Source organism: Sinocyclocheilus anshuiensis, unplaced genomic scaffold, assembly GCF_001515605.1.
Source record: "Sinocyclocheilus anshuiensis isolate Anshui unplaced genomic scaffold, SAMN03320099.WGS_v1.1 scaffold890, whole genome shotgun sequence".
In the NCBI taxonomy this organism is placed as follows: domain Eukaryota; kingdom Metazoa; phylum Chordata; class Actinopteri; order Cypriniformes; family Cyprinidae; genus Sinocyclocheilus; species Sinocyclocheilus anshuiensis.
In genome coordinates, this window is record NW_015537986.1 from 587,074 (window position 1) to 608,869 (window position 21,796).

The following is a 21,796-nucleotide window of genomic DNA, read 5'->3' on the forward strand; positions in this document are numbered from 1 at the left end:
CTATTCACGAACAGCTTGTAACACTCCAAAGAGAAAGGAAAACTTGAAATCGCATCATATGACCCCTTTAAAATGTAAAATTCAATTAAAATATAAGGGCAATTATGTAAATATCTTTATATGCCTGTATATAAGTCATAGACTTAATGTATCTTTCATATGAATCCCTTTTACTGGAATTCTGCTTTGTCTGTCATCAGTAATTCAATTATTAAACTAAACTGTCATAACAATTAGACATAGAATAGTTGATTTAATATTTTACATTAAAGACACTTATATACAGTGGGTACGGAAAGTATTCAGACCCCCTTCAATTTTTCACTCTTTGACTTAAATGATTTTAGCAAATGGCTGCAATATAACAAAGAGTGAAAAATTGAAGGGGGTCTGAATACTTTCCGTACCCACTGTATATGTAAATATTAATAAAAATGACACCAAACGTTATTTATACATTCTGTAAAAGTTTAGCTTTTGGAGGGCTTCTTTCCCCGGTAGTGGGGGGTAAGATGTCCTCTTTTAATAATTTTATATTTTGTGCTATGGCAACCAATTTAGCAATGGTTACTTACATCTAAATATGCTACAATTCAAAAGTAAATGCACATTGTTCTTAAGGGGGGCATCTTCCTCCATCTTACCCTACAAGTGCATAGTGTTTAAGTTTCCAAAAATATCCAAACAGACATTTTGGTAAGGATGTCACCAAAGTGCAATTGCTGAAAACAATAGATAATGGAGTGTGTTTGCTCTTTGCATTGTTGAAGCAGATAAAGGGTTACTACTTACTGTAGGCCGTGACAGGTGGAGAGAGCTGCCCATGACCTCTGAACTCCTCTCACGAGACCATGATAGTAACAGTGCTCTCCTCCCTGAAATCTCACACACATCAAACAATCACACACTGCATCAAAGTATAACGATTACACAGTGAACAGCCCTCGAATATGACAGTAACCACGGCAACATCCCCCATTAAAATTCATCAGATCACTTTTCCAATGTCCATCAAACGCTTTTAGGATGCCTTTCTTCCTGTCTGGTGTGAAACGAGTCCCCCCTCAAATCTGATATTTTGGTCTCTATTGCTTTATGGTGAAAATGTTGCATCTGATCACTTAATAACAGCAACATCTTCTCGACAAGACACAGGATTTGAGGAATCATTCATCATGTCCGCAGCACAAAACAAATTTAAGAGCCGTGGGGTCTGTAAGCAGGTGCCCACACACTTGAACGCATGGGAGATGTTCATGTCAGTGATGTGATTGGTGTTTCTGAGGTATATTTTCAAATGTTTCTGGGATTCATTCTACCAGTCTAGCTGTAGTTTTCTGCACTGCAGTCCTGGTTTCTGTGTCTCTGCGGCAGTGTAGTTGCTTAATGACTTCAGCTTCTCCACTCAATGCTTCATTCTTCCTGTGAGTGTGTGTGTGTGTGTCCCTCTTTCTCTCTCTCTCTCTCTCTCTCTCTCTGACTCAGTTGGACAAAGTGGACTAGAACTGTCTATAAGCAGTTGTCATAGCAACAACGTTGCGATTGGTCAAACGCAGCTGACACTGAACAGGAGGGGCGGATGCTTTCCCAGGCTCCTTTGCCTCACTGCATCAAAGTCGCGTGCTAAAAAGGGAGTGGGTATATTCCCAGACCCACATATGATACCTCAGAAGTTTACATTAAGACTGGCAGTGAACTACAGCTATTAAGGAGTTTGTTAATTACATGTCTTATTATATTATTAAAAAATCATTATGATATGTATCCCTAACAAAAACTGATAAAGCCATATTACCATGGAATTATGGTACATAATCCTGGTTATATTACTACAGTTAAGATATTATTTGTAATGGGATCTAATATTAATAAACATGTTTGGTCATTATGACATTAATCTCTAACAAAATCAATATAAAGGGATACAAATAGAAAAAGGGATATTATTTCCTTACCAGACTTTGAAAAGGTTGCCCATCCTCATCGAAGTGGCGCTCAACATAGCTAGACGACAAAAGATCACTGCAGACACACACATACATGTAATTAAAATAGAGGGAATAATACAATAATATAGAGAGCCCTACTTAGGGAATGAGAGCATTTGTGTTTTTGCTAGTGCACTGTAAAAATTATTTTTAGAAATCGTAAATAAAAACAGATTATTGTTTTACAAGAAAATACTATTTCATTCTTTATACTTTAAAATGTAATGTTTAATTCAATGTGTTACTTGTAATTATTTGTGAAATTCGCTAGCAATTTCTGAGTGAGAATTGTTTCAAATTAAATCCTAGTTTACAGTGAGTGGGATTTTGAACATACTGATTGAGCTCCAGGTCTAGAACAAATGGGATTCCAAATGCCGTCACCAGGAATGAGATCTGAGCCAAATGAATGGGCTGAGAGAAAGACGAACAGATACAGACAGGTTGGTTACATTATGAAAATGAGCCATTCCTCATCACCATGGATATAGAACAGGACATCACCCCCCCAATCCTGATTTTCCAGTTCTTTCTGTGAGATGTTACCTCACCCTTCCACCAAGGCACTTGCAAGTTCCCAGACATTTCTGGGGGAATACGTGGTTTGCCACAGCAAGGACAATCAGCTGTATTTCTTCCTGTCTCTCTGTAGCACCATCTTAGGTGCCTTACATTACGGACATTGCAGTTTATTGCTCTGGCCACATATGCAGTCCTCATGCCTCCCTGCAGCAGGACTATGGCATGTTTACTCAGGTGAGCAGGGACTCTGGGCATCTTTATTCTGGTGTTTTTCAGAGTCAGTAGAAAGGTCTCTTCACTGTCCTAAGTAACTGTAACTTCAATTGGCTACTGTAAACTGTTGTCTTAAGGACTGTTTCACATGTGTATATGCAATAATTGTTTATGGTTCATTGAACAAGCATAAACAACATAAACTTTTAAAATACTTTCTCTATAAGATCTGTAGCCTGTTTGGATTTTTACAAAACTACTTTAAAATACAGAATCCTGAAAAAGGGACCTTTTTTGTTGTTGCTAAGTTTATATGACAGGGTTTCTAGGTCTGCAAATTGCAAATCAAAATTAGCCCCAAACCAGCCAAATGACCCTATACAAAATATCAAAACTCAAAACATGCCACTCCTATATCAACAAAACATATTTTACAGCCACTGTTATGCATTCAACTTCACTTTGAAAATCGCTATATAGTAGTAATCATAAACACAGTCATGTTTTCATAAAGGAGCTCACGGGAGCTGAAAAGGCTTTCTACCAGTGCCAACTCATCATCTAGCACAGTTTAATGTTGACTGAATCAATGAAACTATGTTATTATTGATAGAATAAAAAATGGGTAAATATTTTAATATAAGCATTTCAGTCCAATACAACTTTTGCAATATGTCAAACCTTTAACTCACACAACAGTGAAAATATGGATAAAGTGTACCATCAAATTTACTGACAAGCATTTATGGTAAACTAAAATATACTTTATTGTAATTTCTATTGAAACTTGCCATACATTAATTATATTTGTAATGACACATTTGTAATGATGAAAATCTAATTTAGTATATTTACAAGTGCTTTAGTATGTTAGTCAACATATCAAACAAAGCATACTTCTTTAAAGCATGACAAAGGATTATTAAAACAAAGATTTTAAGTGTACTTTAAAGTAAAACTTGTAATGTTACATTATTAAAAAATGCACTTTCTAAAAACTGTGTACAGTCATGAAAGTGTACTCTAAGTACACTTAATTTTGGCTTTTATTTCATGAATATTACATTATCTGCAAGTACATTTAAAAAAAAAAATTAAGTGCACATTCAGTACAAATAAGCACACGTTTTTGCTGAGAATATGCTTAACTAATAAAAAAAATTGCTCCTTGTATTCCTCCTGTATAGGTTGCCTTGGATAAAAGCATCTGCTAAATTAATAAATGTAAATGTTAACTCGTTTTGAATCAAGTGGAGTTGTGTATGTAGAATGTTCAAATCAGTCACTGCTTAGGATTCATTTCAGTTTGGATGCTGCTTTAGCGGGAGGTCAGTGATTTGCAGTGAGTTGGCAATTTCTAGTGACAGAGATCATTCTGCTGGTGGGCGATGCAGCCCCCTGATACAAGTGGATACCACATCAAAACAAGAGCGACTACTAGAAACCAACAGCAACTAAATTGGCTTTCAACCAACAAATATTTGTCTTTTTAATCTTCAATCAAAATGTAACTTGCTCTCATGCTCTGCCTCTGCAGCTTCTCTGTTTTAAACCGACATCATCAAACCAGCCCCTCCAACCACTTGGCATAGACAACAGACTTCACCCTTCAAATCAAAGTCCCGCCTAAATGTTTTCCTCACTGAGCTGACTTTTTTTGCCTTTATGAGAAAGGACAGTGGAGATTTTGACAGGAAAGTGGAGGGAGAGAGAGGGAATAGGTGACACAGTACAGATTCAGACAGAAGATGTCGGGTGAGGGACGGTCACGTAGGGTTGTCGTGTGCTCTACACCAGTGTCAGGTGAGGCAGCTCAAGGTTATGAGCATATAAAATGGCCTTTGACAGACAGGTGGTATATATTGCACCCCTGGTTACAGGAGACGAACGGTGTGGGTGTGAAATGCGATCACCTTGCAATACTTGCAGTCGAAGGCACGAAAACAAATACCTGCCTCAATGCAAGAAGCGGGGAGTGCATCCACACTCATTAATTGTACTGAATAAATCATTCAAAAACTACAGTCTAGCGCTGTACAGTAGGTTCGATCAAATACAGACATGGATGGGTAGAGTGTAAAACAATACGTTATGTTAAAGCAAATAAATGCTCAGGACCCCATTGTAAAGCCAATTTTGCAATAACAACCGGACGACTGTACATTATCCTGAATATTACAGCTATAAAAATTTGATTGAAGTTAAAATATTTTATGAGCTCTCTTTGTTCGCAGCATGTTCCCCGCAGTTCCCAGAGTTTTTCCAGTGGCTGGGCACCAAAATTTTACAAAAGATTAATTTGTCAAGACCACTGAAGAGTTTTAGCATTTAATGAGATATTCAATATTTATTCATATGTGAAAATGCCTGTTTGGTTGGCTGACTGGGTGGTTGAGTACAACAGTGTAAACACAGGAACTCTGCATGTTTTTCAGATAAACTATAAGAACACCTTCTGATTCACAAAACATGCTTCCAAAAGCATCAATAAGGTACCATTTACCCTTGTGGAGTTGATGGTTTAAATCCATTCATCATTGTATATAATGCACACAGAATCCATGCAGTTGCAATTTCACTTGGTTTATAATAGAAAAATATCAAATTAAATATGTTAAACCAGGATTTGAACCCCACTCCCCTTGCGTACTAAAGGTGCGGTCACATTTACTGTTGTTCAGTGAATTTTCACAGGTGAAATCCAATAGGAATCCACACAAATGGGATTTCACTTGAGGGCAAATGATTATTGACAACAGACAACGGACCTTTTTGCCCATGAAATTTCACCAAATTTTGCTAATGTGATCGAACTTTAAAGGACCCAAAAATGCAATCAAAGATAAAGATTTGGAGAAATTTAGTATTACATCACATGCTTACCAATGGATCCAATGGAGAGTCCAAACAGCTGATAAAAACATCACACAATAATCATCGAGTAGTCAACAAGTCTCCAGTCAATCAATGAATGTCTTGTGAAGTGAAAAGCTGTGTGTTTGCAAGAAACAAATTCATCATTAATTAAGGCATTTTAACTTTAAACAGTCACTTCTGGCCAAAATAGTCCATAATCCATAAAGAACACTTCCTCCAGTGAAAAAGTCTGTCCCCTGTTGTCCTCTCAAATCAAAATTCACTGATATATTTGTTTTGAACTGTTTTGGACTGTTTTCACTTGTAAACAGTGCTTGATCTGTGCATGTTTCTCTCCTGATTCAGACGATATGACTTTTTCACTGGAGAAAACAAAATTACGCCAAGAAGGCTTGTACTTTAGCCAGAAGCAACGGTTTGAAGTTAAAACGTCCTAAAACATCTTAACAGTGAATTTATTACAAACACGCAGCTTTTCACTTCACAAGGTTATTGTGATATGTTTACCAGCTGTTTGAACTCTCATTCTGATGGCACCCATTCACTGCAGAGGACCCAAGTGATGTAAGGCTAAATTTGTGTTTGAAGAAACACAATCTTGGATAGCCTGAGAATAAGTACATTTTCATTTTTGGGTGAATGCATGCATGAATTACATGCATGATACTAATAGTAACCAATAACATCAGCAACAGCAAATCAGCAATATCTGCATCAATAACGGCAATAAACAATAACAGCAAAAATCAATGTTTGATGTATCCAAATAATCAATGTTGTTATATTTTCCTTGATTTACATATCATATTCTCCAAAAATATGTGTGCTATGCATATTTTATAAATGTTTGAAAGTTATATCTTCTTCACTGGTGTTTTGTTAGATATTGGACATCTTCCAACTACTGCTTGAGTAATAATGCTTCTCAGAATTAGCCACCAATGGTACTAGATGTTCTTTTTCCAGAAACTGTGTTTTGGTAATATGTAAAATATATTTGAAAGTGCTTATTTTGCTATATTTATTCTAAAGGTGTGAAATCCATGTCTAGCCACACATCTACAGGTGCATCTCAATAAATTAGAATGTCGTGGAAAAGTTAATTTATTTCAGTAATTCAACTCAAATTGTGAAACTCGTGTATTAAATAAATTCAACGCACACAGACTGAAGTAGTTTAAGTTTCCACAACATTCTAATTTATTGAGATGCACCTGTATTTTTAACCTCAACATTTGACTGGTCACGATGACCTAGCTTGATCTGACCTATAGTCACAACAACATATGACATAATGTATGAGTGACATAATGGATAAATCTATTTGACCTTTTCTTATTAGACATAAACACCAGTTTGGGAGGATGTCAGTTTCCTGCATATATGTATTCCTTGTGCCTACGCTTACTTCTTCTCTACTCTTCACTCTTACTTTTCCCCTATATCTTACTTCTTGTGAGCTTTTCTTCTGATATTCACTGCTTCATCCCTTAGATATAATAATTTGGAAAACTCTGCACTTTAGTATGAATTATTCAATAAGATAGATCTTAATTTTGTTAACTTTAAATAAAAATGATTAATACAATAAATTAATAATCAATTTGTTATTCCTTCTTCTAAAATGTATCTCTGACATAATCATTTTACTCGACTGCCTGGATTTCACTGCTTCATGACGGCCAGACCAAAACCAGACAATTTCAGTTAACTAAACAATATGAACAAAACAATATGTGCACTCCTGATGCAAAGACTGTTTTAAAAGGTAAGTAGCAAAATTATGCTGTCATCTAAGATATATAATTTCGATCAAATCACAAAGAGCAATCAAGCCACTGTGACAAGTTCAGTCAAAAATCATCAAACTGCGTTGTATGTACGTTCATACAACAGTTAGTTCCATTCCTCTAATTTGGCTGAGCGTTCTACGATTACTGTTTTACTGCATGTATCACTGCGTTTGATTCAGTTTGCGTCATTCAGGAACAGAATGTGAGTGAGGAGTGGAAAATGGAGACCAGGAAGAGCACTGTGCTACGTCCGAATGATTGCAGTGAATTTTATTCAAGTATTCCTCTCTTTTTACTCTTAACAGTTTTAATACAATTAAATCAAGTTGTATTCTTTCCTTTGATTTGTTTTTTGTTTTTGTATGGATGAAGTGTGATTGTATAGTGAATTGTTGTATGGTGACCTGCTCTCTTGATTGCTCAAGACAAATTTCTCCTAAAGAAGACAATAAAGGATAAACTAAACTCACAAACAAAAATGTGCAAAAACTGGTTGTCACTGGGGCAATACCCTCTAAGTGGCATATTTATCTCTGAAAAATTCATAATACCTTAAGGGTATACAGTATATTACAATTCCACTAATATTAAGATAAGATACAAAGATGTCCTTATAAGGGAACTGTCCCAGTGACAGCTGTTGAACCCCTAAAAGTTCAGTTTTTGCACATATTTCTGGCAGTGAAAATGGTGGATGTGTAAAACGAACTTATGTTTATAAAAGTATTTCATTGTTCATGGAATGCTTAACAGTATTATGAAACTTACAGTATATATATATATATATATATATATATATATCACAATATCTGTGCGTTGTATGTACGTTCATACAACAGTTAGTTCCATTCCTCTAATTTGGCTGAGCGTTCTACGATTACTGTTTTACTGCATGTATCACTGCGTTTGATTCAGTTTGCGTCATTCAGGAACAGAATGTGAGTGAGGAGTGGAAAATGGAGACCAGGAAGAGCACTGTGCTACGTCCGAATGATTGCAGTGAATTTTATTCAAGTATTCCTCTCTTTTTACTCTTAACAGTTTTAATACAATTAAATCAAGTTGTATTCTTTCCTTTGATTTATTTTTTGTTTTTGTATGGATGAAGTGTGATTGTATAGTGAATTGTTGTATGGTGACCTGCTCTCTTGATTGCTCAAGACAAATTTCTCCTAAAGAAGACAATAAAGGATAAACTAAACTCACTGTTATTCTTATTTCTGAGGCATCTGTTTTATGATTGTTTTAAACTCCTTTTATGTAAAGCACTTTGAATTACCACTGTGTATAAATGTGCTATATAAATAAACTGGCCTTGCCTAGAGCTGGAAAACCTGGAGCGATTACTGAACTCTTCAAACAATCATTGGTAAGTGGGTTTATTGAAGTTTCAACTAGTCTGGCCCCAGCATTCAGTGTCATGTCATATTTTGGTGGTTGCCTCTTTGGTACTGTATTATATAAGGTAATGTCCTCCTGCCTTCTTCTGGAACTATTTTTGTTGATGGATAAAAAAAAATGCAGAGATACTTAAATGTAAGGTATTTAATATTAACCTATATTAATAGAATTTCTGTATAAATGCAATACTGTATGTTGTAATCATTTTATAAAATATATACTATTGTAATTCTAATTGTAATGATGCCATTATTAGTTAATTATTCAGTGTTATTAAAGGGTTTAAAATCAAAAATGAAAATTCTCTCATCATTTACTCACTCTGTCATTCTAAACCAAAAAGACTCTTGTTCATCTTCGAAACACAAATGAAGGCAGTTTTAATTAAACCAGATTTCTGTACCTCGATTGAAAGTCAATGTAACCAAAATGCTGATAATTCAAAAAGTCCATAAAAACACTGTAAATGTAATCCATATGAATCAAGTGGTTTAATCCAAGTCTTCAATCACTTTATATGATTATTTAATTTAGGCTTTTATTCACATATAAAACACTGATCTATGCACAAGCATAGAGCATATCAAATATGGTAAATGGAAGCTCAAACATACACCTTATAAGAACCAATGAGGTTTGTTTTCATGTGTCAAACAAGTATGGTTGAGCTTCCTTCAGAAGACCACTCAGTTCATATTATGTTTTTTTTTTTTTTTTTGCTTACATGGACTTTTAATAGAGGGACAGAAATCTCTCAGGTTTCAGGAATCAAGATGAAGTAAACAATGACAGAATTTTCATTTGTGTGTGAACTAACCCTTTACAGATCTATACCAACACAGCTCCGTTTACTCTTCCCCCAACTGTTAATATTCCACCCTCCTCTACAGCAAGAAGCCAATATTACATTAAAGTATATATTTACAAGTAGAACCTTTAATGTGCACTTTACCACTCTGAAAAGGGCTCAGTGCCAATTCTCTCTCAGCTCTAGTCAGCAGTCTTCATGACACATGGGGTTTGGAAGAAAATTGCTAAGAATGTTATTAATCAAGCCTGAAAGCACATGTTCATGATATGGGGAGTCAAATGCAATGATTTAGGGATCAATAAAAAAAATTGTAATTAAAAAACAGTACATTATTCATCTGAATATCAGAGGGAGATGTGTCTATGGCAATTACAGCAATAGGTTATACCATTTGATTTATTTAGTGCATAAATTAGATGCCATAGTATTTGGAAGATTCTGAGATTTTTGTACATGTGGAACCTTGGAATGCATCTGGTGCAGGCCCAGATGGAGAGTTGAGCAAAGAGCTGAGAATATTACACTGTTATCGGCAGCCAGATGCATCAAAATAAGCAAAATATTTCATTAACACACTAAAAGCCTCAAAAGTTTTCAAATTGAGTTTTCAAATCATGGCCTCTTTAAAAAATACAAATAAAACATGAAAGAGTATGCACAACCCATTGAACATCCTTAATTGTATATGTTTCAAAGTGAGAAAGAATATTTGTAGATCACATGACAATGCCAGAGTGGCAAATGTAGCCTACTTCATGTATAATTAACACGCAAGAAGTTTTCATCAAATGCAGTAATACTCAATGGTACACAAATTCGGACACGCCAGGTAGTTGGAAGGGAGGGGATGGAAAATAGAAGAGCTTGGTGACATCAGCCAGAGAGGGAGCAAGTTATTAGGGGGAGCGCGGGGCACAAAGTAACGCGGGGTAAATTGTAACACACGTGGTTTCAATATTTCCACACATGCTAGCATAACCAAATTTACAGCATTTACTAGTTACCATATCAACATTATATAGAGAAAAAAAGTGCACCAAAATTCAAAACTCTTTTGAAGATATCGCTGAACATTTATTTTACCATAGTAAAATTATATTTCTGGCTTAAGTAAATTTTTCATCTCAGTTTTTATTACTCATTTAAAATTAGACAAATCTGCTATTATTTTAATCTCCAGTCTGTTATTTATCAGTTTAAATAATTTTTGAATGCTTCGCTAACTATCAGAAGACAGTAACCGGTTTTAAATTCCAGTTGCGCAGATGGGGTATGTTGTAACATTGCGTTACAATGTGCTATTCTATGACATTAGCGATGTAACTCACACTATTTACTTTAATACATTTTAATGATAAACGATGAGAAACAGGTGAATAGACTGACAGTCAATGTTTAACGTTAAGAAATTATTATTTCAAGACATGTAAAGCATTTTTGCTCGTTTATGTGGGCCGTCTCAAGCATGGTTGCAATGTGTTCATTGTCAAATTCCAAAATCAGATTATTTTTAATTCTTAAAAAACGCCATTATTTTATTTGAAATAAATAATTATTTTATTTTATTGACAAAATATTTTAGTTTGTCTTGTATATTTTTTTTCATTCGATCAGATAGCTTTTTAAGCTGTCATATGGTCATGTTATAACGTGCCCCTCAGATGTTACAATGTACCCCACCTACGGGGCATGTTGTTTATGATGAAAGTTTAGGAAGAAAATAGATGCCTGTTCTTTTTAAATACATGTATCGTTCATTATAAGACAAGAAAAATGTGAATTAAGAAAGTAAAAGGGGTCGATTTTGATTTCATACTATCAGTGGAGAGTCACTCACATGCGCTCCATCAGCATCAATCTTTACTAGAGTACCCAAGTGTCCGTGCGGCAGCTCCTCCTCCGCGTCAGTCCGCTGCAGCAGCCGCTGAGGCTGCGTGAGCTCCTCCAAATACGCGTTCTGTTCGCGTCCCCGTTCCGCTCCGTCCCGCTTGATGCTGCTGCCCCAGCCTTTCAATATAGGACACATGCATAAAAACTGTAAGGCAGTCGTCAAAGCCATGATTCTATGTTTTAGTCATTCCTATGCGTTTACAGCAACTACACTCTAGCTAGCCTGCGGCATCACTGCGTATTCTGGCGCGACGCTGAAAATTCACAGCCATGCCCGTGACAGAAATCGTTGCACCTGTTGGCGCACATTATACATAAATAGCTACACCGATGGCGCTTGTGCTAATATCACGAACCCGCTCCCAACGCGGCGTTCGTCGCTCACCTGTCACGGCGAGTCGCGCGGTGACCGCAGCCCACAGGAGGAGGCAGCGCGTCGCCAACATGATCACATACTCCTGCGGCTTCAACCGGAGCGAAAAGATGCGAAACGCGACATTTACCGCCTCGTCCCGTTCCGCGGCGATGTTGAAGTCACGAGGAAGACGTTAAGGGCATCCGTGGAAAACAAGCAAACGCTGATGGGAAAGACTTCAGAGTATCCGCTTGCGCGAGGCGCCGTGATGTCTGCTTATATGGCTCGTGTGTTGTCGGTCAGAGAATGCGGGTGGAATTCATGTTGGGATTGAAAAGCTCCTTCTGCGGGACTCCCACCCGCACCTCCTCCCACTCTCCTCCCCTTCACTTCACACCGCACTCACATGCACCATCAGAAATTCCACTTCTGTAACCTGGAACAAATATCACGTTTAAAAAAGACACATATTAAAATACACAAAATTCACATAAAGTGCAGAAGGCTAGCCTATAGCTGCATTAACTGTAAAATATAACAAATATATAATTACAATTAAATATTATTGTGATTTTAAATAAAATAGGCTATAGGCCGATATATATCATCAATTACAATCAATTAATTACAATACAGCGGTCAAGCACAACAGCGCGCATTGTATGATTTTGTAAGTGGTTTAAAAGTGAGATAAATGTCTGTGTGTGTGTGTGTGTCCTGGAGCGAGAACCCGACGCCATCTGAGATAAAAGCATATCAAATATTCCCGTCCTCAGCAATATCTCTCATGCCTGAGGACTAAATCGATCTGTACTAATCTTTACTCATAAAACCATGATGCCCATCTCCAAATCTAAAGCATTCGTAGTGAACAGCACGTGGCACACTATTCAGGGAACATGATAAAGACATTAATCAGATGGGAGAGAAATTGCTGATGTAGCATAATTTTTTATATATTTCTTTATAAATCCGAATATGGCATAATGGATTAATGGCATGCTACCTACTTATATATATTTTTAAATACATTGTTAAAGTATAGTTTGTGAAGGAGTATGCCATATGGATGTCATTTTAAAAGTATAGCATTGTATGTTTTGAGTAGTAGTTAGAAAAAGAATGTCTTAACTTTTCATTGTTCGATCAAACAGTGAGACAAAAAATAAATGTTTAAAAACATTGATTTGGTTGTTTCTGGGTGCATTTCATTGTGTGATACAGCATCCCATAGAATTACTGAATTACTTCAAATGTATTTAAAAATATACCATATTATTACAATATCACATGAAAGAAAGAAAGAAAAAGAAAGAAAGATGAAACTAGTAAACAGACTAGCAAAGGTTAGGGGATAACTTAATTCAAAACAAGTCAATGCTTAAAGAAGCACACAAACTGACCATTTGTCTTAGCTAATTTTAATGAGCATGCACACAATTCAACAGTGCTAAATTGGCATCTAGAATGGAAATAAACAGCTTTTGAAACACAACTGTACAAATATCAAAACAATAATTCATGATACAGTAAAATAATAATAAAAATGTATTGTAGAACTCTACATTTATTCAGGATTTTGTCTTAAAACATGTATTACTGTCCTAAGGCCTTAATAAAGCTAATTTCCAGTGTTTATGGAAAATCCTCCAAGCACAAGATTTTAGTGATTCTACATGGACATCAGTGGTACAAGCTCTATACCCCTTTCAGAACTTCTGCAATAGGAATGTTCTGTCACTAAAAGATACCTTAAAACATTAATTGACATAAAATAATTAAAACACTGCCCACTGTACCAGTCATGCCGCCACATCAACTGATGCACATTTACAGGAAATCTGAAAGGTCTTTTAAAAATGATTTTTGCCTTCAGAGTGCATCCTATCCTGCATGTTCTCCAAAAACCACCATGGCATTGTTCTACCATCAACACTGCCTCTAAACTGGAGAGAGGCCAGACACAGCACTTAAACTAATTTGATAATGCCCCTCCAACAAAGCCTCATTAAATTCTCAATACCAGCACATGTTCCCGGATATTTCCGCTGAAAAGTCATGGTCAACACTCAGGGCAAGAGAGAGCCAAAAGAGAAGTCATGGAGGTCACTCGAAGAGAGAAGCATGAAATATTTGCCAGCTGTTAATTAAAACTAATTGTTTTCTTGGTTTTGGCGAGATATTGCATAATGAGAGACAAACACCGTTCAAGAATCTTAACATAATGTTCAATATTCTTAACAAAAATATATAAATCAATATTGATGTAAGACAAGATGGTTTCATTATCCAGAAAAAAAAAATAGTTTGATAGTCTTCATGAATAGAACATATGCGAAAAAGAGGAAATTATTTATCCATTAGCTGCATAGTTAGGCACACCTCTATAATAAAATCTTCTTCATGAAAAACAAACAATTAATTAATTAGTCTTATTTCACAAGTAATGGTGGTAGTCATCTTAATTTAATTGTAGAAGTGAAAAATGAGGACTACTAAGAATGGAGAATGAAGAAATGCTTTAGGATTGAACTCATCAACAGTTGCAATTGTTGGATTGGTGCAACTTCAATCCCAATGATATGAATCAAGAGGGTTGCAGTATGGAGCACAATCGTGATGTATAGCTCCCATCCTGCATGCCACTGTGTGGCTTTTGTAATAACAGACCCAGGTCATCATGTGCCCCTTTATTCTGAAGAGGAACTCCAGCCGCAAACCATGACAACAGGCCAGAATCCCAATCTGACTCAGAAGAGGCCGTGGACCACGTGAGGTTAGGGAGGAGAGCAGATTCAATGCAAACAGAGGCTCCGGAGTGTGACAGGAATGAGCTGTTTGAGGCTTTACTGACTGATGTATGGAAAGTATCTTCCGGTGTATGGCAAAAAAAGGGTAACAGTTCTGGAGGATCATGAAGCTGATGGCGCTGGAGTTGATGGTCTTCCTGGAAAAATGGAACCAACTGAGGAGGGTCCAAATCAGATGAGTAAGTGGTTATTCGGGATTCCACTGGATCTTTGATTGGAGACAATTCATGTGACTGCTTAACATGGACACAGGGTTGATTTGCAGCATTGTCCTGTTGGTCAACTTGATGAGGCAAACAGTGGGTACTGGCAGTAAAATATTTTAGGGAAGGCTGCGTTGGGATCCGATTCACAAGAGATGACTCATTCAGTGATGATTCATGGGTTGCTAGTATGCTACCTCCAGTTCGATTATTCATCTCTGTTGTAAAACCCACCTTGGAGACCGGTAAACATGGCATGGTGGAAAGTACAGATGAGTACTGTCTTATCCAGGAAACACTGCAAACCCCCTGAATTGGGTTTGGCTTTTCACTTTGATTCATCTTTCTTCTCTTGGCAAGTTTTGGACTTGGAGTGAAGGACCTACAGCGCTTTTTTAAGTTAACTATAGAAAATGGGTAATCTGACAAGTGTGGAAATGGTAAAATATGTGGTAATGAAAAGTAAGAGATGCCTAACTCTGGAGTCCCAAAAATATCTTGGGCTGATTTCAGTGACTGTTTTGTTGAAGGCAACATTCTATGGTCCAACACATACTGGCCACAACTTTCAGAATTATCATCTTCACCTCGCTGGAGTAGCATCTTAGGGCTGTTTGAGCACATTTTTAAACCTTGAACCTTGATGATGCATGGGATTTTGTTGTCTCCGGAAGAGCTTAGAGTGAGCATTTTTGATGGAGCTTCTGAAAGTATGACAGAAGAAAGGCTTTTGGGTTTCTTCTCTATTGACTGGGATTTTGGAGGAATGTGATGTGAGACTATATCCATGCAGAGAACACCAGATTGAAAGTCCTGAACATTTGTGGTGCAGCTGATGTAAAGGCCTAAATTGACATTGCCAAAAGGATCAGGAGAGTTATTTTGCATTGTAGGATGCGAGGTTGCATTTTGCTGACCAGGTGGACTCTGGATATGTTTAGGAAAGAGGTTTCCTCTGTTGTCAGTAATTGCCAGTAGACGATCACATTCTTGAACCAGTGGAGCCTGAAGAGATTTTTCATTCTCGCTGACAGTATTCTGCACCATCTCAGTTAAATTACACAATTGTAATTGAGAGAAGCCTGTCGATGACCTGAGGGGAATGATGAACACAATGAATACTGAGAAAAAGTCTAACATTCAATGTCGTACTGTCAACAAGACAAAGTCAACATATCACGTGAACTGCTTCAAAGCAAAGAAAGCATTTGTATAATTGCCCCTTACTTGATCAGCGTTGGATCCACTTCTAGATTTGGATTACAAACAAAGCTAGCAACCATGGCAGCCGTTAGTTGGTCTACTACAGCATAGTTACTGTCATTTTGAATGAAAGAACGATGCATTTCAGACTGCAAGTGCTAAAAATGAAAGAGAATTTGATGTCAAAAGTTAAATCAAAGATTGCATATTAAATAGTGCCTTGTAGTAACTGATATTAAAATATCTTACAGAATTTTTTTTTGCTGTCGCTCAATATTTGCAAACAAAATACCAAATGGACTCACCTCATACTGGTCTTTGTAGACCATGTGGCAGCACTCACAATAGCCTGAACTTTTCTTAGTTTGGCCTCTGTGTGTGGCGCTTGCAGTAAGTGGCGCTTGTAACTTATGGCAGCTGCTAGTGGCTTCTTCTTTCTTCCTGATTAAAAAAAATAAAAAAAATTACAGACTAAAGTGACGATGTAGACTTGATTTCCAACTTCTAAAAAAAACTCAAAGAACATACCTGAAATTGTCCTTGCTGGAATCTACATCCTTGCTTCTACCAGACTGCCGAGGAATGAGGGGCTCAAAAGGGCTAAATTTTCCTGAGAAACTCATCACTGGGAAACTCAGAGTCTGTGCATAGTATGGTCTGAACTTCCTGTTTAAAACCAAAACCATAAGGATTAACAAAACAAAAAGCATCTTTGAACAACATTTAAATTGGGAAATATTTAGGTAGATGATAAATGGATACCAACATTTCTTCTCAACATCAAGATTTCAGATTAAAATGTCCAAATTTGAATGAGGGAAAACGTGTTGTTATCTGCTGTAACTAGTGAAAACTTTTCTCTTTTGTTAAATCAATGTTTATCTTCACCAATTCATTTTTAAATATCCTGCAGTGTAAAAAATAAATTGCTTTTATTAAATGATTTTTAGATGAGAGGCCAGTTTCATAACACAGTCACTACATTAATAAGCTAGTCTGATCAATTAGTCAAGGTGTACTTTTTGGAACCAGATTAGACTAATCTATGTTTTTATATAACTGACAAAGTTAACTTCTAAGATTAATCTAACTCTGAATGGAGATTTAACATGACACGATACAGAATATTTCAAGCCATTTTAATACAGTGTGGACTCAGATATGCTACATCCACACTAATAAATAGACTACCAGCAATAGGAATTTTCCATACAAATGTAGAACTAAACAAAAATTATGAACTAAAATCAATCCATTGTGGAACTATACTCTTTCTGGACAAATTCTAACTTTGTTTTTCCACTGAGGACACAGGGAAGCAAGAACTAAATTAGCTGACATAAGCATGTGACACATTATAACTGTGATGCCTGAGTATTTATACTTCTGTTTTGTTGTGCAAAACTTAACTTGGATAAGATGTGCAGACTTCATAGTAAAGCAATCCTTGCATTAAAAACTAGTAATTAATGCATTTGGGAGATTAAAGTGAAGGTGCTCACACAAACACAGTGACTGTAATATTGAAGATATTGTATTCAAAATTAATGATCTGTTGCATTCTTCACAATCTCTGTAAAAGCCAGGTTGAGGAGTACAAAGATGAATGGATTTTGTGCACACCTGTAAACCAGCCCGGGCCATCAGTGTTGCTGTCATGATCAAACTTGAGCCTCTAATAAGCATAATGCCACTTGAAAGTATTGTGTTTAAGTTTAAAATCTTTTGAGCTTAAGAACTTGACAATGATCAGGGTCTAAGCAGTTTGGTAAGGTGGAGATAAATGATATTTCCAAATGGGAAAGAACAGATGCGTCTGGTGCGGTTGACACAGTTAATTAGCAGTAAATGTCAACACATATTTCTGCTAAATGATTAAATTAATCTTTTGATAACTTTCTGTAGTTCTGAGTAAAATCAATACCATACTTATGCATGTAAAAGTATTATAATCATATCATGTTAGTTATTGGATTTAAGTAATGCAAACATACAGAACCTTATTGTAAAGTGTTACCTAAATGTGTTTAACAAAATCTGATGTGCAGCCAATTAATGAAATCTATGAGAAAATGTATTGGTGTTTTTTGCTGAGGATGCTAAAATGACATTTCATTTCATCTGTCTTTTTATATGTCATTGTAGTATTTGTGGTATGCAAAAAAAAAAAATGTACTGCATAATGTATAATATTGGCTTAATCGCCTATATCCACAAGGATCTTTGTAGGATCAATTTCTGACAGCAGTGCCAAACAGACTCAAAACACAATAGTTCTTTTCATTAGCCAAGAGCTGCCCTGTGCACACAGATCCTCAGCAGGGGAGGGAAAGGATACCTTTCCGATACTTTTTCCGCCCCAAGGGTGCGGCATGCATTTTGATAATTAACTTTTCTAAAACATCTACAGTGACCTGGGCTGAAACATTCACCTTGTTAATGGGCCTGGAGACCAAAACAGTTTTACAATGGAAACAGTGAAGTATAACATATTGTGTTTATTAAAACCAGAGAGTTATTGGGATTTTAAAAATAAAGACAAATCAAAATAAGCACATAAAATACAATCTGACAGCAGACAATCCACTCATTTCATTAAAGAGACACTGGCTATGACTGGAAAAAGCATAACAGCACTTATACTATTTCTGCCACATACACTATTACTACTACTATATCTACATTTGAAATAAAATGTTCAGCGCACAGCCAGAGCACACTGCACAAAAATACTGTACACACAATGTAATATACAAGACTTGACTTCCCATTTTCAGAGTCATGAATGAACCAGAGATCAGCTACAACTGACAACTTCTTGACTCATTATCTGATCACAGTTCCAGAGGCTGAGACAACCTATTGTTTCACTTAAAATTAAATAGTGTAAAATACAGTGTAAAGTACCTAAACTACCATCTAAACAGAAAGCAGAGTTAAAAGAATGAGACTGAGGTCTAAAACTCACCGACTGGAGTCCTCCACTTTCAGATAAGAACCTCTCAAAACTCCAGCTGTGTGAAGACACAGGTGTATTAATGCTCCAGAGCATACGCCACCTCTACACTCAGGTTTCTCAGGTATAGAGGTGTAAAAAAAATATTAAAGCTAGACTTATATTTAGTATAGAACAATCACAACAAGAAGTACTGTGTAGTACATGTTTAAGTAGTTGACAAACCTCTCACATGAAGAGCTGTTAGTTTGCTTCTTTTCTGTTTGGAAAGAAAGTGTGAAATTGGTGTGAATAAGAAAATCATTTTGATAAGAAACTCATAATAACAGTATTAATTCACTTTTAACAATTAATTAAATTACCTTAGCTGCCCTCATTTTTTGATTTAGATGATTGATGAACTTGAGAAATTCTGTCATTGACGTTAAGAAAAAAACAACACTCACAGTCCAGTACAAATTTTAACTGTGTTACTAACTTATTTAAAGGGGTCCTATTATGCTCTTTTACAAAGTCTTGATTTTGTTTTGGGGGTGTACTAGAACATGCTCTCATGCTTGGTGGTTCGAAAAACGCATTATTTTTCACATAATTTACATGATTAAAATACCTTTCTCCCCAGCCTGGCACAAACGGCTCGATTAGTTCCGGCTTTGATGAAGGTCCGCCTTCCGAAAAACAAAATGTGTTGTGATTGGTTAGCTGTCCCAGTGCGTTGTGATTGGCGAACAGCTTAGACGGTGTTTCAGTACTGCCACACCCCTTGCTCCGTCTTTCAACAAAAACTTTTTGGCGAATCCGGCACTGTACTCACTCATGTTGTGGGAGCTGTCCTCAGTAAAATGCACAGCACACAATAGCAAATTGGGGTTATAATGCTCAGGAACAGAGTTAAAAAATAAATTGCAACCACTGTTTCCTGACATCATCCGCTTTCGGAAGCCAAAACAAAGACGTTTGGGCACGGAGGTGAAAAAAAACAGCGATTCAAGCGGTTGCACACCGGACGAGAAACGCAGCGTCGCGCCACGTCTTTAAAATTCAAATACATTATTTTCTATGAGCGTAGACACACCGGTGGCGCCGTTCGGCTTTTAAAAAACGAAACATCTCCCTTTGGAGTAGACTTTGAGATTTGTAACTTTCTAGATCTTTTTTATGCCCAAACATACACACTACACACTGACTAAAATTTTAAAAAGTGGAAAAGCATAATAAGACCCCTTTAATAACAGGGGTTCACAACAGAGTCCTATAAGCAGAATCCCACATTCAATGAAATTTAAAATCAAACTGTATATATGGTGCTCTCTAGTGTTGACTTCTTGTAAGTCAGTAGAAGACTGCATGAGTACTGAGAGGAACTGGTATGCTGTAGTTTTATAGATTTATTTTACATTTTCTTTACATGATCCTTAACATAACGCTTGCGTAACCAAGTGTTTTTTCTGAGCTTCACTTATTAAACAACTAAAAAAATACAACTGCAACTGCAAAGTCATATAAAAACTGAAATTGTCTTTACTTTGTGACTACATGTCATTCCCAACCCCATTTTGACTTTTTGAATTGACACAAATGGTCGAATTCTTAAAGGTCCCATGGCATGAAAATTTCACTTTATGAGGTTTTTTAACATTAATATGAGTTCCCCTAGCCTGCCTATGGTCCCCAAATCCTTACATTTAAGTATGATGAATGTAAAAGAGGAATGGGGCTGTCAAACTTTAAAATGCCACTCCAAAATCAGCCCATGTGACTCGTATATATATATGATATTGTTGAGCGCAGGTAAATGAAAGGATACCATCTACATTGTAGACCTTGACTCCCCACAAACGAGCATTTGCCAGCACACTGCTCTGATACTTCTCCTACAAACAACAAAAAACACTCAACGGTTAACAACAAATAAAAATGCAAAATCAAAGAACTGAGAGGTCCTAACATAAATCCTGATAGCAGTAGCATTATGACGGAGCAAAAAGTATTTTATCATCTGAAGGGGTCAGATTGGATTTATCCAGTATTTTGCATGTTCCATTTAAAAACATGAACAGTTTCGTAAAAAAAAAAAAAAACTTGCATTTTCAAAAGGTAGCAAGAAAGGATTTTTTGTTATACTATGCATTATTGTCATGTTTGGAACATCAAATAAATTTATTGGCTACCAGACATTTGGTACAACATACAGTTGGGTTCAAAGGGCAGAAAGCACAAGTGAAAATTCTTTGATTTTGCATTTTTAATAACTTGATCCAATTATTTTCGTAATAATTTTGTGACAATTTTTTCTGCCATTGCAACTACATTTTATGAGCGGGATTATTAGTAACTGCATTTATTAATGCAAAACAATATAAATTTTTATGTTTAAATTAGGGCTGTGCAAAAAAATCGAATGTGATTTTCATGCGCATCTCGTCAGTAAAGCTACACAAAATCGCGTTCAAAATCGCAGGCGATTCATTGCCGAATTTGAACGCGATTTTGTGTAGCTTGTCAGTGAACTACAGCTCTGTGTAGTAAATGCCGCTCCGTCTGAAAGCATGTGTTGGAGATTTACTACTAATCACCAGAAGCGGCTTCACTGACAAGTGTAGCGAATCAGCTCATAAGGGAAATATGAATAATTAATCATAACTAGTTATAATTAATTCTAATCTAATGAATAACTGATTTGTTAAATCAAAAGAAAAATTGTTTTTGATTGGTCCAGACGCTACACAAGATTCGCATGAAAATCGCATTCGATTTTTTGCCCAGCCCTAGTT

General features: G+C 36.3%; 2 protein-coding genes across 3 annotated transcripts in view; both read right to left on the minus strand.

Annotated features, from left to right (window-relative positions):
- adam11 (ADAM metallopeptidase domain 11) overlaps positions 1–12,280 on the minus strand; it is a 58,030-nt gene extending 45,750 nt beyond the window's left edge. For both annotated transcript variants that reach the window (XM_016468716.1, XM_016468707.1), the window contains exons 1-5: positions 11,881–12,280; positions 11,443–11,612; positions 2,326–2,402; positions 1,956–2,022; positions 793–875 (exon numbers count right to left, since the gene is read on the minus strand). In XM_016468716.1, the coding sequence (XP_016324202.1) occupies positions 793–875; positions 1,956–2,022; positions 2,326–2,402; positions 11,443–11,612; positions 11,881–11,941 (458 nt within the window). In that variant the 5' untranslated portion in view covers positions 11,942–12,280. The remainder of the gene's footprint in view (positions 1–792; positions 876–1,955; positions 2,023–2,325; positions 2,403–11,442; positions 11,613–11,880) is intronic.
- Positions 12,281–13,266: 986 nt separating this feature from the next.
- The window catches only part of dbf4b (DBF4B-CDC7 kinase regulatory subunit), a 19,063-nt gene continuing 10,533 nt past the window's right edge, over positions 13,267–21,796 (minus strand). The window contains exons 5-12 of the mRNA XM_016468739.1: positions 20,830–20,896; positions 19,385–19,434; positions 19,248–19,281; positions 19,035–19,080; positions 16,595–16,732; positions 16,372–16,507; positions 16,091–16,224; positions 13,267–15,956 (exon numbers count right to left, since the gene is read on the minus strand). Coding sequence (XP_016324225.1) covers positions 14,438–15,956; positions 16,091–16,224; positions 16,372–16,507; positions 16,595–16,732; positions 19,035–19,080; positions 19,248–19,281; positions 19,385–19,434; positions 20,830–20,896 — 2,124 coding nt within the window. The 3' untranslated portion in view covers positions 13,267–14,437. The remainder of the gene's footprint in view (positions 15,957–16,090; positions 16,225–16,371; positions 16,508–16,594; positions 16,733–19,034; positions 19,081–19,247; positions 19,282–19,384; positions 19,435–20,829; positions 20,897–21,796) is intronic.